Below are 19,186 nucleotides of genomic sequence, written 5' to 3'. Positions count from 1 at the left end.
CCAGCAGGGACTGGTCAGGCCACTCCAAGCCAGATAAGCCTTCAAAATCTGGGAATTATTTCCTTGAAACAAAGCCAACCTGACCAAGCAGCCACCCAGCTGGAGGTGAAGGACTGCCCTGGGGGCAGCTTCCAGATAAAACATGCAACTGGGATGTTTTCTTCCCAGTCCCAGCAATGCTGCTCTGTGAGATACACGGCCCAGCCTCAGCAATTCCCATTTCTGCCCTGCCTCTCCCATCGCACCAGGAGCTGCTGCTACCACACATGGGTGCTGACAGAGGCTGGCTAGGACATGTCTGGCTGCTGCAGTTATACAGATGACATTCCTAGGGCCTTGCTCACCAGGGCTCATCATGCCAAGGAAATCAGAAAATCATGCAGGGAGAAAGTGGATCCCAGACCGAGGGCAGGTCTGGGCAGTCTGAGAAAGGGAACAATTTCTGCTTCTGAGCCACAGCACCAGAGCATCACACATAGCTGGGAGCTATGAGGCAGCACAAGGAGACTGGGTGACTCTGTGAGGAACCAAACTGAGGGGTCTCAGCCTATTTCTCAAAAATGTAAACATGCAAAATAATAATAATTAAAAGTAAATGAATCACCAAATCACAATGGTTTTTTACTAGCAGTCTTGGCCTGGAAGCTAAGAACATCTTGGGATTTGGGAAGGTATCCTCTCTGCTCTAAGCTAAATGCCTTGAGGTCAAGGCCATAAGATTTTTGTGCTCTGTCTGCACCATTCTCCAACATTGAGCTCTCACCTGCCTAACAGTGCTTTAAGAAGGAAGACAATGCCTTTTGGAATCAAACCCTCAGAACTTTATTATATTCTTTTAACTTGCCTTGGGACAGAAATCATCAACATTCACAAAGTGCCTTCTCTGAGGCTACTATTTTGGCAGTCTCACTTCTGTAAAGAAGCCTGCACACTGTACCACAGACCAGTCCCAAAGAGAGAGAGTATCTGCTAAAGGCCTCAAAGCAGAAGGTGATGTGCTTGCAGTGTAAACAGGAAGCTGGAGATACTCAAGATAGAGGAAAAATTGCACAAGGCACCTTAAAAGGTTATCCTTTGAGCAAGCCCCAGCTACTAAATTTGATAAGATTTATCATTCTGCTTTTCTACAGAAGGCTGCCATGTTTTTCATCACTGGATAATTCCACCATACCTGGTTCAATCTGCAATGTTCCTAAATAAGAGCAAATCTTATTCCCAAAGCTTAAAACACACCCCACAGGTTGAGAATATAAAGACCATCTCTTTGGCATCCAGAAGAAAATGCTGACTTGGTGCATCTCAATCACAAAATCCTAGAATAACTTAGGTTGAAAAAAACCGTTAAGTCATCAAGTATGACCACTGATCTGGCACTGCCAAGCTCACCACTAAAGCATACCCCTTAGTGCCACATATACACGTCTTTTTAGCATCTCCAAGAATGGTGACCCAAATACTTTCCTGTTTCAACCACTGGTCATCCTTATGCTGAAGATGGTTTTTTTTAACATCCCATATAAACGTCCTCTGACAGAACTTGGGCCAATTCCTCTTGTTCCATCACCTGGTACTTGGAAGAAGAAGCCCATGGCCACCTGGCTGCAACCTCCTGCCAGGGACTTGTAGAGAGCAGTAAGGTCTCTCTTGAGCCTCTTCTTCTCCAGGCTAAACACCCCCAGCTCCTCAAGGACTTGTGCTCCAGACTCTTCCCAGCTTCACTGCCCTCCTCTGCACTCATGCAGCACCTCAGTGTCTGTGTTGTAGTGAGAGACCCAGAACTGAGCACAGGATTCGAGGTGCAGCCTCACCAGTGTCCAGTACAGGGTCATGGTCACTGGCCACACCATTGCTGATCCAGGTCAGGATGGCACTGGCCTTCTTGGCCACATGGGCACACACTGGCTCACGTTTAGCAGGCTACTGACCAGCACCCCCAGGTCCTTTTCCACTGGGCAGTTTTCCAGCTACTCTGTGCCAAGACTTTCAGATGTACCTAAAAATGGCATTGAGCCTTAAGAAGTAATGACACCCATGCTTTGAAAGTTCACCCTTTTCAGACATGTCCAGTTGGGTCCCCAGATACAGAGTACCCTGAGTCACAAGAACTGTCCACTACTTCCAAGTCCTACAGCCAACATTGCTGTTACAGCTGCTGCTTTCTATTGCAGGGGCTCAACACATAGAATATATTAACACTTTAAAGCAGAGAGCAGATATGATATATGTTAATGTCAGCAAGTCATTACCTGCCAGGCTCAGAACACTCATCTCTATAGAAATTTCTTGATTGCCCCAATGTCCATCCACCTGCCCAGGACTGCCTACACCCAAAAGACCACCAGTGACCTCAGCCATTGCATTGTGGACCCACCAGTAACCCCCAGGTGGATCCCTACTACAAAAACTTCAAGGCAGGAATGGCTTGGCTGGTTTGACATCACAGTCAAACAGCAGACCTCAGGCAGCCAAACACTTCACTCACAACATCTGAGATTGTAACTGAGTCTGTGCATGGAAGAAGATAATCTCAACTATCAGTGAGAACAAAAGCTGTTTGTGTAGTTCATCCTGTCCAGCATTTGACACAGCTTCGGTTGACTCAGCTAATACCACATGTGCAAAAGGAACAACCAACAATAAAGGCAGGGAGTTTTCCTAGAAGACAGTTTTAACTACTACCTCCCAGCCATGGACCACAGCAAAACAAACAACACTTGACTCCAACAGCTGTGCTTTACCCTTCACCCCAAAGGCAAACTACCGTTACACATCCCTGGAGAGCAGGGCAGGAGTTGCCTTCACCAGGAGAGGTCAAAATCCTTGGCCCATACAGGCCTCATGAGCACCACTGTAACTGTAAGACACACCTTTAGCTAGCTGTGCCCCATGGATCATGGGATACCCCTTTTCTGGAAGGTTTTTTTGTGTTTCTTTTACAGACTGAATGTCATGGCACCTTTAAACCCAGCTTTAAACCCACCACCACTCATTTAAATTGGTGCAAGGGAGGGGTAATAGAAAAACAGTCTTTTATCAAGTGCAACTCAAAACATCCACCCACTCAGAAAACTGCTGGGGCATGGAGCCTGCATCTCAAGAGATTTGCGCTGTATGTACACTCCCTTACCCCACCCCCATCTCCAATAGCAATCACTGTATTCTGTTGTTTTATCTGTTTAATTCAGCTTTTATTTCAGCATTTTAACTAATTTTACACCACACAAAACTTTTGGAAGGACACATTGAGTTTCCCGGATAATCAAAATTTCTGTTCTCTTACACACACTAAGTTTCCCACATAGGCAAGACTTCCATTCTCTGATGAATGCACAGCTAAACCCCTTGTTCAGTTCAGCAGTTTCTCTCCAGGCTGGCAGGCCCACTTTGTGGTTCAGGATGGCTTTCAGGAGCCATGGCACCCTGGATTGCAGATATTTCACCAGCATTTCTCAGCCCTCAGGCTGTGATGAATAACCTCACATAGCAGCTCCAAAGAGGCAGCTGGGAGCAGAGATAATGCAAAGTATCAGCTCTCACAGGGTTCTCCTCTAGCTTAATCCTGAAAGATAATGTAGAAAAATACAAGGGAGACATGATGCAAAAAGAGAGGTTTGAACGCCCCTCTGGTACAGCTTCATGCCGACTCAGTTTAGTGACTGCTTTACAAAAGGCTGACTGCTGGAAACCTCACACCCACAGAGAAGCTGCCAAGTGCCAAAAAAAGGTTCAAGTTGCCCTCTAAACCCCACAGTGTGCTTTTACATGACAGTGACCTGCAGTTGTACAGAGAAACAATAACCTCTGGAAAAAAGAAGCAGAATAAAGAGTCCCCAGAGATGCCACCTTCTCTTCAGCCTTGGGATGACTAGAGCCAACCCTGAGACTGCTCCAAGGCTTGTAGCTAAACCAGAGCTGCAGCTGAAAGGACACACCACAGTGGCAGTGCGCATTCAAACCAGCCAGGTTTTATTCCTCCAGATCACAAACTAAAAGAAGCAAAGCTCCAGCAGGATGGGCCTCTGAGCAGCCTTCCAGCCTTGATGGAAACCCTACCAGCTGCTTCATTCGAAGCAGAAGGTATCTGAACTAACCCTGCAGTCAGCTCCAATTCTTGCACAGATTCCCATCAGCCTCCTTTTCCCTAGAAAGGTGGCTGCTAGGATGCAAGCAAAGACTCTTGTCTGCCACCCGTTCAGCTGCTGCCAGCACTGCAAAGCTGCTCTGCAAGAACAACTATCCTCTACCCAACCAACCAAGGTTGTTGGTTTGTTTCAAAAGCCTTTTCCTTTGCTCCACTAGCTCCTCACTGGTACTCTCCCCTCTCCCCCCTTGCTTCCTGTGTATAAATTCTCCAGGTTTATTAGTCAGCTCTGGGGAACAAAAAGTACCAAAGCTGGCCCCAGATCAGTCAAAATTCCACATCCAGCTACAAGTCAGAAATCAGTAAAGCTACAGCACCAACAATACATGTTCCCTTTCCTGTCACAACCTTTTGTTGGCACACTGCCCTAAGTGCAACTACAGATTTAAAACCCTGGCATACAAGGGTAAGAATAAGTCTCTGGCTTCTGAGACCAGATGGACAGGGAGGCAGAGCTCCCTGCATCATTTTGAAGCAAACTGCTTTGTGGCATCTGAGCCCACAGTTCATATACATTGCAAAGCATGAGGAAGAAGCAGGCTGGCAGCCTTTTCTCCTCTCTGAGAGCACTAAAGGAACTCCAGGTCAGTAAGGTAATTTTTTTTTGCTTTGGGAACTGTATCACCTTCAGGTGATATTGCATACTCACAGCTTCTTTAAAAAAAAAGAAAAAAAAGAACAGTTAAATCAGGATCAAGTAAAGTTCACCTGTTACACAGCCAGAGTGGGTGCTGTGGGCAATGCCAGCTGCCTGGAATACCAGGTAACTGAGCCCTGAGCTGGACACAAACCTGCTTTTTCCACCTTGCATCAGGGATGTGTGGAATCCAGGCAGGGCTGTGCAGCCCTAGCCAAAGACTCAGTCCTTCCAGCACTGCAATTAAGGTCAGGAGAGCCCAGCCTCTTCCCAACATCAACTTCCTTTGGAAACCTGGCACCAGGCAGATGGCCTGCAGGAGAGCACAGCCCTGCGAACGGCAGAGCTCTCTGCCTGCCATGAAAACAGCCAACACCCTGGTGGCTTGGAAAATTCCCAGGCCTTCTCCGTGCTGTGCTCCACCACCTTACCTCAGCAGCACTGCCAAAGGCTCCAGGAGCTGCTGCTGAATTTAGTTCATAAATCCTTCCCATCCCACCAGCCAGCACCTCAATAATAAAACTAATACCAGAGCAGAAGGAGAGGCCATTTCTTTGCACCAGGATGCTACAAGTAATGCTTGCTGTAACCAGAACAGATAGATATAATAAGCTGCCTTTGCAGTGCAAAGTCATTGTGCCGTGCAGAGATGGAGAAGCACCAGGGAAGGCTTCCCTGAGCCAGACCAGCATTACCCCAACCCATGTGCCAAGTCAGTGGCAACAGTCCCTCTGCAAGGAGCATTTCCAGCCAGAGCACACTCCAGCCTCTTGTCCTGTCTGGATGTAAAGAGACAATGCTACACATATAATTCAGAAAGGAATTAAAACCCCTGCCTTCTCACCACCAGGAAATACTCCTGTTTGCATAAACTTCCTTCCTCCCTTTTGCCCCCTTACTTCTCATGTCACTCGTGTCAGTGTCCTTATGGAACGTCTGTGTCCCACTGTTTTCAAGTATTTCCTCACTTATGTCCTTTTCCCCTTTGTCATCACTTATTGAACACCACATACTGAGCCCACAAAACATTTCCGCTTAGAGCTGACTCCTCTAGCTACCAAGTTCTGGTTCAGCAAAAGGGCTCAGGAAAGGATGAACGAAAATGCACACAGGAACTCAGTTTCACTGCACATGGCTTGTTACGCCTCTTTTGAAAAGGGAAGTGAGAAAAGTGACTCACTCACAAACCCACTTTGACTTTCTGTCCTGAAGAGCACATAATGCAGGGCAGAGCTACCAAGTGCACACAAACCAAACCTCTACCAAGCCAGGCCAAAGTAAAAAGATCTCCCTATTTTAGTTTGGCTGACAGAGCATTGTGGCGGTGACATCGTGGGTTGGTGGGCAATTAAAATAACCATCTGTTGAGCTTCAGGAGCCTGACACAAAATAATTGGGCAGGTGCAGTTGGGCTGTGCTAGGCTCTGAGCAGGCTTTCATCTACACCTTTCTCCCCAGGAAGAGTAACACTTCTGGCAAGCTTAATTGACAGGGTGCCTGGAGTTACAGGGTAAATTTTAAGAGCACTAAGGCCTGACTGATCCCCTTTGCTCAAGGTAAGGTTGACAACAGCACTGCCTGGCACCCCTTACACAGCCAGCCTGATGCTGCACCCTCATGTTCTCTTCCTATCCCAGCTAAAAGTCCATCCCCGCAGCCATACAGTATCAAGGCCACACAACACTCACTCAGTGAGCTGTGTGGTATCTTTTCAAGTACTGAGAAAGAAAACAGCAGGAAGGCTCCAATTTCTACTTCTCAAAAAAAAAAAAGTAGAAATGAAGTGTCAAGGGACGCTCACAAAGTCCTATACATGTTCTGTGGAAAAGCCAGTCCTGTAAGGTGAACAGAGAGCATTGCTGACACACATCAGCCTCCAGGGAGATTGCAGCTTTCCCAGTGGAAATGTCCAGCAAATATGCCTTTTGCTCCCTGCAATGCAGCCAACTAGCAGCAGAACAGCAGCTGTCGTTATCACCTTCTTGGAGAACAGCTGAAGGTCAAGCCAGCAGTGAGTGTCACGCCAGAAAATGGACCTAAAGCTTCTCAAGTTTTAAGGCAGTTTTACCAGCAGACCAACCTCCTCCCTCAGCCCTTCAGCCTTCAAAGCGGCACTACACAGGAGTAGCAGTGAAGGAGCAAGAAGCCAACCAGCTGGGGACATTCTGGAAAGGGGAGAAGGAAGCAGGCAGGGATCTTGCCGCTTTGTCCTATAAATCAGCACATTCATGTGAACTGGATGATTCTGAGCAAGAAAAAGAAAGCTTATTCCAGCAAAACAGAAGTTTCACACAGCTCCAAGGCATATCCCATTGTTTTTCCAAGTGGGATTTTTCTTGCACCAGAGAGAGCAGAACTGGCCTTTCCTGCTCCTTGCAGCAGCCATCTCCAACTCCTGCCTGGCATCCTCTGATGTTTCCCATGGCCACAGGAAAGAAAGATTAGGCAGAGGCCCATGGTGACCGTAAACACACTGCTTAGTTGGGAGCGTTCCTCAGAGACCAGCAATGGGTGATGGACGAAGTCACAATGTTGTATCGTAAACAGGAGAAAACCCCCCGCTGCTATCCCTGTATCCCCAGGAATGAGTGCAAAAATAGGATGTGTCCCCTCTTAACCCCATCCAAAAATCTATCAGGAGCCAAGGAAACATCTCTGCAAAAAGCAGAGATGGAAGTCTTGGGGTGTCTTTCTGCCAAAGCTTTTCGAGCAGTCTTTTTGCCTCAGGACAACCTCCACAGCAGCTCACAGAAGACAAGTGTTAAGGATTTAGGGATGGGAGGAGGCAGACCTGCTTGTTCAGCTGCCTTTCAGAGCCAAGAGCATGAAATATGCTAATCCTGCCCATCTCTGCCAAGCACTGCAGACCCAGAACCACTGAATGCAAAATAAAACTTTCACCAGCTTTAACCAGAAGTGAAACGAATGCCACAGCCTCAGCTACAGAATTCATGCATGCTGGAAAAACAGATCTCCTATTACCCAGAAGAGCTGGATGTGAGCCAGTGACCTGTGTCTATGTCCCATCACTCTCCACCTCTCCACTGCCCTCAAGCCATCCATCTTGCCTGAATTTCTCAGAGCCCTTAAACCTTTAAAGGAAGTCACAAAGCAGAAAATCATGATGCTGCAAGGAAAAACCCCAGCTGGAGCCAAAGGGCATGGGGCAGGTGGCTTCACAATGACCTGGCTGACCCTCAGCTGCTCTCAAAATTGTTGCCCTGATTATACTAATCCAGTTAAAGGCCAATGCTTCCTTCAGATGAATACAGCTGACAGCTCATCCCTCAAAACCATTCCCCTGAAAAACCCCTAAGCAGAATCTTTCCTCATCAGACACTGTGCCAGCCATTCACACTTCCTCAATCCTCTTCCACCTCTAACAGACATAAAATTTCTCCTGTCCACTCTCATGTTGCTGAGAACAGATAGGCACCAAAGGCCTCATTAAAGGCCAATAACCTCAGTCTGCTCCATGGAAACCTGGCACATTGCACCTCAGACCTCATCCCCCTCCCCAGTCACTTGGAGGGTCAGTAGCCAGGAGGTTTTCATTGCAGGGGTTTCAGCAGAGGTCATGTTAAGCTGCAGAGGTCAGCAGAAAGGTCTGTATCTGGGAGGAAAAGGAAGACTGATGCTAACAGCAAACTTTTATTCAATTTATGCTAAGGCAAAAGAGAGCCAGCCAGACTGCTTGCCCCAGAGAACACCTTGCCAAGACCGAAAATATTCAAGCTCTTCCTGTCTCCCCAAGGTCACAATCAGAGCTGTATCTTTTACTACCACATTTAGATACTGGCCTCTCAGGCAGCAGATTACAACCAGGAACATTTGAATGTACAGCTCCCAAAAGTCAAATCAGGTGCTGAACAAAGAGTAGAAAGCCGTGTGAGCATTGTTGTATCTCTCCATGCATAGGTGCCACAATCAGCCTTTGTCAAGGCTGGAGCTCAGACAGTAGTGTGGCAGGGTCAGTTCTACTCATCAGCCCAGACAACTGCCCTTGCATTTCTTTACAGTACTACTAAACATAAATTCAATAAAACCACTTCATCCAGTGCAAATTTCCACAGTTCTCCAGAGCTGCACACTACTGGGGCAGAGTTTAGAGTCCCCCACTGCCCCACCTCTCCCTTTTCTCTCTTCACAGAGAATTCAAACTAGCAGGAAGATGAGGAGCCCTTGGGAGAATGCCTGGACCTGGGTTTTTTCTGCTGCTGCCAACAACTGATGGCTCTTGGAGACTGCAATTGAGCAGGCAGGCATTCCCTTCACAAAGATGTTGCCTCAGACCTTTGGAAAGATAACAGCAGAGAGGACCAGAGGTACATCCTCCAGAGAGGGGTATGGTTTGCACAGCTCCAAAACACCTCCCTTGCAGCTCAGCCTGCCTGCATGGAGCCAGAAGTGCCTCTCAAGTCCAAGGGCTCACTCACAGCAGGCAGCCAAAAGAGGGTGGAGCCCTTCCCAAACACAGCTCCTAGGAATGCATCAGGTCACAAGAGATGAGAGGCAGTTAGAGATCAAGCAGAGCTCAAGACAGTTTTATTTGCTTTATAAGTAGCTAATCAAAATAATGTTCCTAGGATGTTTTTATCACCAAAAGGCTCACAAATGAGACCTCTAGTAAAAAAGATCTACACACACAAAGCTGAGCAATCTCCTGAGGTAGGTCAAAAGAGCAAACAGCAAAGGCTGCTTTGTGAAAAGCAAATATGTCACAGACACTTGGGAGATGAACAGAAACGCAGGCAGAGAAGCACAGGCCACAGATTGCAACTAACACCAAAACAAATAACTTACACGAGGTTTAGTGACCACAGAGCTCAGATCCACTCTATAACTCACAGAAAAATGGGTCTGTAACACCAGGCTGCAGCAGCAAGGTGTAGTTCATACTAGGAAAAGTGTGTTTTGAGGGTGTATTTTACACCAGTAAACCCTTGCCGACAAAATAAACTGGACCAGCTGAAGTGGTTTTCACCAGAATAATGCCATCCACATCAGGCCTTGAGCTGATATAAATTCTTTTAGAGATAAAAGAGGAAAGTAAACACAAGAAGAAAGACTTCCTGCAGCACCTAGCTACAGTTATCAGATCTTCACTGCCATCACTCCCACTTTTAGAAGAGCTCTTGAGATCACTCCCGAAGAGGAGGATGACACTGTCTTTCAGCAGTCCTGGCTACCTGCACACAGGGAGAGCCCGGACATAACACCTCCTCTCCAGAAGCAGAGCTGGTGAAGAACTAAGTACTCAAACCAAAAGGTTCTTCATTGTTAATGAATGACTAAGCCGACCTTTACCCTAGACAAAGAAAGGGAATGCTTTATCCAGAAAGATCAACAGTGATTTCTCTATCAGGAACAATAAATATTTCCCTCGGTATGGCAGGCAATGCTTTTCTTTCCTTGGCTGGCATTGACACAAAGCACGAAAAGACCTAATCCAAACCATAGCTCAGTCTCAACACTTTCCAAAACAAAACCAAGTGATGCCATTAAACTAAAAGCGTGACACATGCCTGAGGCTTTGCAGAACATGGCTCAAACCTCATCTACTTTGCACGTTGCTCTGGCACACTACCTTAATCCCACTGCTATCAAGTAACAACAGATCATAGTAACAGGACACTCTTGAAGCTTAATCCACACTATACCATAGGTGCAAATTTACCCGGGTCTGCTTGAGTTACACTGTAACGCTGTACAGGTACTTTCATTCAGAATGTAAACGAACTCAGCTCAGCCCAGTTAGTTCAATTCAAAAAATTAGTAAAGGCAAATCAAATCCAGCCTACTTAAATTGTGAATATAAGCATCTACACAGGGATTTATTTCACTTTAATCAACCCACTGGAAAGGTTAATTGGATTCATTTTCTTGAGTTACCAACCATGTGTAGACAGACTCTAAGGATGAGATCTTGACCACACTAAAATGGCCAGTAACAGTTCTGCTAATGACTTAGCAAGACGAATATTAACCCCTAAAACATCAGCTCCAGCTTTTGTTCTAGTAACACTGAGTGAAGCATTAAAGGATGACAGGAGGTCAAAAGGAAACCCCAGCTGCCTGCACAGAAATAGGTTTTCTACTCTTGGCCAGCTAAATCATCAAATTCACAACTGCTATTTTGTAAGAATTGAAATTTGAAAAAAAAAAAAAAAAGACCAGTGGCAAGAGAAACAAGTTTAAGGAAGTTTGGATTCTTTTAGGCAGGAAACCATTGCTCTCTATTACTAGAGAGTAAATCTAAACTAACTTCTACTGGTTTATTTCACAAATCACTGTCAGAAAGAACAAACTATCTCCTACAAAGCCTTCTAAACCCAAAGCAGCTCCAGGGCACATTTAATTGGGCTCAAAGGTACACGTGCGAGGCAGACACTGCGCTAACAGGGAAGCCGAGGCTAGTCCAGCCCAGCAGAAGGTGAATCCGTGCTCTGAGCACAGGCCAAGCCAGCGGGACCCCTGAAAGCGAGGAGGGCACGGGGGCTCTGCGGGGCGGGAGCGGCTGCTTGGCGCTCCCAAGCCCAATGCCGGCCAGTCTTCATAAAAACCAGGAGGTTAAGTGTTAGTAACCGGGGCCTCAAAATCACCAGTCCCCCTCAAATCGCCAAATCTGTGGATATTCACAGTTCTGATGCCATTTTTCCAACGGCCCGAGGGAGCCTCCGACCCCGGCCGAGTCGTAACTGACAGGGACGGACAGACAGACAGACATCCCTGTTCGTCTATCTCCCGCAGGATGCCCCAGCTGCCTCAGCCCCCGCGGGAGCGCAGCCCCGGCCGGTGCCCCCAGCCCGGCTGCCCGGGCGCGGCGGGGGGAGCGCGGCGGAGGCGCCGGCGGCAGCCTCGGCCCGGCGCAGACAAAGGGCTGCGCCCTCCCCCAGCGCCGCTCCTCGCTCCTCCCGGGGAGAAGCGGCGCTGCCAGCCCGACCCCCGCCGCTCGCCCAGGGAGGGGAGCCGGAAGCGAGGCCAGCAGAGCGGCCACGGCTCTGTGTCCAGCGACTGCGGCTCTGTCCAGCTACTGCCGCTGCTCCGCCGCCGGCCTCCACCTCTCGTCCCCTCCCGCCACCCGCCGGACACTCCGCACCGGCAGCGGGACAGCCCCGCCAGTCCCGGGAACCCCGGGACCACGGCCGGAGCACGGAGCGCCCCGTCCCCTCCCTCTGACCCGGCTCCCCGCCAGCGCCGCGAACTGCAGCGGCGCCTGGAAACTGTAAAATGATAACGTTTAAGAAAAACCACCCCAAACCAACAGTTTATCTCCTGCCTCGCTCCCATTTCCCCCACACCGCCCCGTCCCGTCCAGCGCACCCTCCTCCCCGCGACGGGGTGAGCCGCACCTTCCTTGACTCCAGGCAGCTTGGAGTGGTCGATGCCGATGCCGGCCATGGCCGGGCCCGCGCCCCGCTGAGGGCGGCCCCGCTGAGGGCAGCGCGGCGGTGCCGCCCGCGCCCCGCACCACAAAGTTGGGAGCGGATGGAGCCGGCGCGGCCGGGCCGTACGGCGCGGGAGAGCGGACAGAAAGCGCCGGGCGGGGCGGAGCGGGGCCGCCTCGCCGCCCCTCGCCCCCCTTCCGGGGAGGCGGACGGGGGCGTCCCGGGCTGCTTCCCCCTCCCCTTCGCCGGCGGGGCTCGGGCAGCCGCTCAGCGGGACGGGCAGCTTCCGAGGACAGTTATTTGTACAATTGGGGTTTTAATTTTATTATTATTAATAATAATATTATTATTGTTTTGTTGTTCGGCGGGGGTTGGGGGTGGTGTTGGCTGCTTTGAGGCTACGGCCGGGAGGCCGGGACGGCTGTCAGACCGCTGGGACAGCTCCGGTCCCCCAGCGCTCTCCCGTACCGGGTCCGGCTGCCTCTGCCCCCTCATCCCCAAACCAGCCCACCCCCTGCTCGCGCTGTTCCGCCGGCCTGGCAGAGGCAGACGTGTCCCGGGGGAGCCTCGGTGCCACGGCCCCGCACCTTGGCCCTCAGGGCGGGGGCGGTGCCGGTGTTGGCCCGGGCACTTCTCGAGGAGAGGCGAGACATTCCCGGCCACGGACGCTGTGAGAGGCCTGCGGACCCCGGCAGTGCTCTGCCACACACGGGTTGTGCCAGCTCTCGGCGGAGACGGGAGGACTTACAGCTGCTGCCCGCCTTGGTTTGCTGGCAGCAAAGAAACAGAACGATATGCTGCTCCGTGGTTAAAAGGGAGAAGATAAGAGGAAGAGGATTTGGGGTTTAGGGATGTCTGAGCTTCTCTGGGCTGTGCTCAGCACAACCAGTCACTCATGTCAGCTGTTATGTTTGATCATAATGCCTGACGCTGAGGACTGTGTGAGCAGAAGTAGTTAATATTGCCACATTCGAAATGAGTTACTCCCAGCATCTGTTCCAATGACCCGTGGCTCCTGTGCCACTGGTGAGTAGGGGATACAGAGGCTGGGCCCATTTCCTGCTCCTCCTCTCCAACAGGCTCTGGGAAGCTCTGACATGTGGGTGACTGGGATGTGAGCTAAATGGGAGACAGAGTAGGATATCAGATGTCAGAAAAAACATCAAAGGGAATAACATTTCCATTTTATTAAAAAGCAAAAACATTGAAGAAGATGACAAAAAAAATTATTTCCAGAAGATTAGCCTTGTGCTACTCCTGAATTTTTTAGTCCTGTTTCCTGAAACACAGGAACTGTCTGTCCCAAATTCTGCCCCTTTCAAACAATACTTCACCAACCCCAATCTGGGTATGCATAGACTGAATTCAATCTGACTGCCTTCACCTTCCCTTCAACATTTTAGCCTCGTGCACAGAAAAAGCCATGGAGTTGTGTGTTTGTGATCCCTTCTCACACTGCACACACCTAGTACACCTCTCCTTTGTGCTGGCACACTCAGAGCTGATGGGCCTCCTGCCTAGAGGGATGTAGGACCCACTTACAGAGAGGTGAGCCATGCACAGCTGAGCCCCACTCCACAGGTTCTCCATATGATCACACGGATGGGGATTAGTCACAGGGTCTTGTCCCTCCAAGGGGCAGCTCACACAGATTATCTCCTGTCACAGTCCCAGCTCTGCCCAGCTCCTCCTTCTAATCCCCCTGCCATCCACACCAGCAGTACAACTGGACTTCTTGCAAATAATCCCCATGGTTTCAGCCAGCTCTCGGCTAATGACAGGTCTAAAATAATTTCTAGTTTCTGAACTCAGATATTCCTCTGGACATCCTTCACCTATTTCATTATCAAGCTTTTGGATCACTTAATAAGATCTTTTATTGGACAAAAGTGAGGACAAAAGAAGAGGCCAAGCAACCAGGACTATACAGCAGAAGTGGCAGTGAATGTACTGATCTGACCCAGGTCACACCTTTCCAAGCCCAGACTATGGTTTTGTCCTGTCCTTCTCTTGTCATAAGGTATTCAAATCAGAGCAGCAGAAGCTGAAATCCTGGAGCATTCACATTTACACAGCAGCTTTAATGCAACGGAGCCACTTTATGGCCCTACATTTATGAACAAAGCTTTAAAGCTGTCCATACCAATGGTCATACACTTTACTCCACACACGCACAGCTCTTTGCTCTAGTCTTCAATAATGAATTTATATCATATTAAGTTGTCTGTCTAGGGCCAAAACCAGCAACATAAATTAGTCATAAATCTGCACTATGTTCAAGAGATTCCATGTTGGGATGATGTGGCTTTGGCTGCTCTTATGAGTGAGCTGTCTTCCTGCATGTGTTTAACTTCATTAAAGTAAGAGCTGGTACCCAGTATTCAAAGTCACAGCAGAGCAGTTCCTGATTTCAGGTTTCTAATACTCAAATTATTGTCTCCTAATGCTTTCCTGTAGCTATATTTATTTATCTGGCAAGGTCTGCTAAAGCTCAAAGATAGCCAGTGGATGGTGAACTCTGCTAGAACCTAAGGAACCTACAGGAACACAAAGTAAATAACATTTTGTTCTTGCTGCTGGAAATGTGGAAATGCAAAGAAATATCTCCAGCTGTCAGAGCACAGAAAGGCTGGAGCAGGCTCCTGGGAAGGGTAATGCAGGCAAATACCCTGTCAACACTGTCAACCTGTTCCCTAAGGCAGTGTATTACACACCAAATATTTTCTTTGCCTTCTTGACATCAGATTTCTCTCATATTTAACTTGATTTTTGAGACATTATTCAGATGAAGTCTCTGAAATTGGAAGATGGCATGTATCACTTGATTACAGAAGATCTAAAAATGACCACAGCAGGACTGAGGGTGAGAAGGAATGAAACAGGAACCAGGGAATGAGTTCCTGATATAATGCTAGCACTGCAGCAGCATCACAGCTTAGGCTCCCCCAAAAGGCTCCTCAGTGTGGTCGATCTCAAAGCACCCTCCCAACTCTCACTTGGGTCTGCAAGCTGCAGCTTCTAGGCAAAAAGCATGAAAGGTGTTTGTTCTCAGAGACTGTCATCAGCTTTTCCTGTGCAAATTGTTCAGCACCTAGCTTGACAAAGTAGTACATGTTGCAGTGGGTAGGTGAATCCCAATAAAGCTGGGAAAAGTAACCACTTCCTTTTATTGAAGATAACAATACAGTGATCCTTCACTCTTTTATTCTCACAGGACCTTCTGTTGGAAGAAAAATCCATATTGTTTCCCATGAAAAAAGCAGAATTCAATCTGATTTTAACTCTTCTCTCATGGAGTTATTTAATTCAGAAGAGATTTTGCAGGGCACTAGTCCAACCTCCTGCTCAAAGCAGGACTGGCTTCAAAATCTGATGAGGTTGCTCAGTGCCTTCCCCAGGTGAGGTTTGAAAATCTCCAAGGCTAAAGATCACACCACCTCCTGCTATGATTTTTCTCCTTGTGTCTGGGTGGACTTCTCCTGGCTGCAGCCTGCAAATCTGGACCCTTGTCCTTGCACTGTGTACCCAGCTTGGCTCTGCTTTCCAGCTGCTCCTCTCCATGGCAGACCACACATACCAGGCACATCTCTGAGGGGTGTGCTTCACCAGAGACCTGGAGCAGGGGCTCAGACATGGCACTGCAGCTAGACTGTGCCACCACACAGGTATTAAATGCCAGGGAGCTCCAGCACTGAGCACTTTGCCTAACTGCATCCAGGCATCTGATCAGCCCCTAAACACTGGAGTAAACCCAGACTGTTATGCTGGTACACCACACAACACTTTCCCAGCTTTCACAGCACTGAAAACACTCCTGAGAGGATGCACAAAGGAGAAGTTGGGATACTTAGAAGAAAAAAAGCAACACAATCTGGACTGGCCCTCAGAAAAGTCACAGTGAGCTTTGATGATCAGGAGCTGCCAGACAGCTTTGGGACTAGGAGCTAGGATTGCTTTATGCTGCTAAGATCTTTCTCCAGGCAGGCAGAGACTGTTTTGTGCTTGCTTCTTAAATAAACTGGGCACCTCTCCAAGTCTCCTGCTGTCATTTTAGGTCAACAGGATAACAACAACTGTGAAATAAATTAAGTCTCATCAAGATGTTCACTTTCGACAGAACAGTCTTTGTTAAAGTCTCCTTAATGACGGCAAAGCTCACTTCCAACTGATGGGGCTGCTGTCCGAATAGACACAGAGAATAATTATCTACAGGCAGGAACTTGTGCATCCATTAATGGCTAATGCAAAGGGACCTAGTTCTAGGTCTCTCATGCTATCAGGCATCGCACAAGCCTATATCCAAAACTAGTATTTCAGAGGTGACTGATGCCGGGGAACTTCCTTCTGGGTACATAGGTTTGGTTTTTGTCTCCAAAGTCAAATTCCTGTATAAAGCTATAAAACCCAGTGCAGGTCTCCATTCAATCTGCAGGAAGCCTGAAGGATGCAACTGCATAGTTTCCCCCCTGTGATAAAAATCAGGAACAGAACCTGCCCCCAGCCCAGAGCAAGGATGCTGCAGGGCCTCCCAGGGAGGGAGGCAGGTGTTGTAGTGATGCAGGGGGGAAAAAACAGGGGGAAAAAAATAACACTTCATACATCAACCTCCCTGCATTTCTAAGCTAAGACACTTCAAGAGAGGTTTGAAGTCCTGTGCCAGAAGGGGTGGAGGAGAGGAAGCTAACATTACAGCATTGGCAAGGAGCGCCAAGAAGCAGGTGTGTAATTTCCGTAGGTAGCTGAATGGTGCCTTTGGGAATTCAGGCTCCCTGAAGAACAAGGAGAGCAGAAGCCTGCAAGGATTAAGGTATTATAAAGCTCACCAGGGGTAATGAATGGGGTGATTGCAAAGAATGAGCAGAGGAAACATAACTTGTGCTTACATGTAACGTAACGAGGAACACTAGGAAAATCATGAGCCATGCCACAACAGAACAAGGGGGTTTTTGACTGTCAAGTTGGAGAGTAAACATGTGCAATCTGAACTGAGATATGCCTTCCAAAAATCTCACTTAGAAGAAAGTATTATTAAAAGTGTTACATAGTGGATGAGAGAAGAAGAAAGTAGCTAAATGTGTCATTATTTACTCTTATGTCAAAAGAACAGAACCCACCAGAATAATACATTATTCCCTTAGTGCACTGCAGGGAGCTGCCTGCAAATCCACACAATCGAGGCATAAGAAGCATAACAAATGTGGCAGCTAGTGATGAAGCACCTTGGTCATTCTCAGATATTTACAGTCATTACTACCTGGATGAAACCTCAACACACTGATGTTGTAAGAGGGAATTTGATGAGGGCTGAAGTCAGTGCAGTTCTTGCCTAGCAGTGACTTTGCTGTATTCCACTAAGAAAAATTTCTAGGTCTACCTAAAAAAAAAAAAAAAAAAAAAAACCACAAAAAAAACCCAAAACCAAAAAACACCAAATATGATTGCACCTGCCCCTCCTCTTCTGGATTAAAAAATAAAATAAAAAATAATCCTGTGCTATCACTTGTGCCAGCTTTGCTTTCCAAGCTGCAGGGTGGTAAGGCATGAATATGTCCTCTAGCTTCGGTTGGAGCGCTCATTTCAAGTTACTTTGTATGTGCAAGTCTACAGCCATAAAATATTGGTGTTCCTTCAACAAAATACCCTTTTGCATGTGCAGAACTCTCACAGAGTCTCAGTAGATCAGGGTGCAAATGAAAAGCTAAGTTAGAAGACAGGCTCTCCAAAAGGCAAAGTTTATGGTTATCTGCACAAGTTTCACCAATACACTACAGCTCTGTGTATGCTCCAAGTCATCCCTTGGGTGACTTGTAGTGACAGTTTTCAAAAAAAAAAAAAAAAAAAAGGGCAACATTTATCAATAAACCAAAACACCAGATGGTAACTGAGCAGGAAGAGAGGGAAAGGGGAATGACAGTGAAAGCTGGCGCTGTTAGCAGATAAACCTTAAAAGTGCCCTTACTGGTATTTTTAGTAGGAAATTACCCAACCTTGTCTTTACTCAAAGTAATACATGCACAAGCTACATTCATCATCCAGGATGAACCTGTGGCTTGGAGAAGGCAAGTCAGAAAAGAGAGGGGTCAAGCTCAAGGTAAATCTGTTGGTTTAACCAGGTCATACCAGATCATGCCTCTTCATGACACTGTCCTGGCATGGAGGTCAGATTAATCAGATTAGATTACACAGGCACACCAATATTTACCATTCAGGAGCATCACTGAAAGTGTCTTTGAGACCAGCAGGTCACAGAACATTTCAAAGCAGAAGATGTTTCCATATTGCCTTCCTCTCCTCCCCAGGAACCTCAGCCAAGTCACCCTAGTCAGAAGGGAGGCTGATTCTGGAGGAGGTGCTTCAGCTCAGGATTAAGAGGCAGAAGTGAGAACTGGGGCATGACTGCCTCTGCTCCCTGTTTTCTCCCTAGGCTGTCTCATCCCACATCCAACACCTTTAGAGTCCTGATTTATTCTTTCAGCCCCTCACTCCAGGGCAACACTTCGGAGCTGCCTTGTTCTCTGAGAAGTTGAATGGTTTCCTGGCAAACCCTGGACTGGAAGCAAAAGTCAGACAGGCAGCCCAGCTTCACTCCTTACTCTTCAGAGCCTAAACCTCAAGGACCTGCTCCTCTTTAGTACAATGCCTGTCAGGTATGAGCTGGTGATGCTTCCCTCTGTGTGTGATCTTTGGTTGCCTGCAGCGAGGTGGCAGCTGAGCTGCTCTACAATGCCTTGGACCTTTCCCTTTTCTTTCTCTAAGCAAGGATACAGTTGAACCACAGCCTCTAATTTTATATCAGTAACAGGCCAAGCAACAGCTGAGCCCCAAAGACAAGCACATAGGAGGGGGAACAAATTGCATGAGTCAGACTAAAAGCTTCATAAATATTGACTGGTTTTAACAGTCCCCTAAGGAATAGAGAATCTCATAGAATCTTTATAACTACATCTCCCTCCCCATTATGCACTCCCTCCTCTCAGGAAGCTGCAAGGGGAGGTAGGCTCCTGGTTTATGAGCACAATA

At 47.9% G+C, this 19,186-nt stretch overlaps 1 protein-coding gene across 3 annotated transcripts in view; it reads right to left on the bottom strand.

Moving 5' to 3' along the window:
- CCDC50 (coiled-coil domain containing 50) overlaps positions 1 to 12,294 on the bottom strand; it is a 42,010-nt gene extending 29,716 nt beyond the window's left edge. For 2 of the 3 annotated variants that reach the window (XM_030226961.2, XM_030226962.2), the window contains exon 1: positions 12,131 to 12,294. In XM_030226961.2, the coding sequence (XP_030082821.2) occupies positions 12,131 to 12,179 (49 nt within the window). In that variant the 5' untranslated portion in view covers positions 12,180 to 12,294. The remainder of the gene's footprint in view (positions 1 to 12,130) is intronic. The other variant, XM_030226963.2, reaches the window with a different exon arrangement.
- Between the last annotated feature and the right edge of the window lie 6,892 nt (positions 12,295 to 19,186).

This window comes from Serinus canaria, chromosome 9, assembly GCF_022539315.1.
Source record: "Serinus canaria isolate serCan28SL12 chromosome 9, serCan2020, whole genome shotgun sequence".
Taxonomy (NCBI): Eukaryota; Metazoa; Chordata; class Aves; order Passeriformes; family Fringillidae; genus Serinus; species Serinus canaria.
This window is presented reverse-complemented; position numbering and strand designations above follow the sequence as displayed.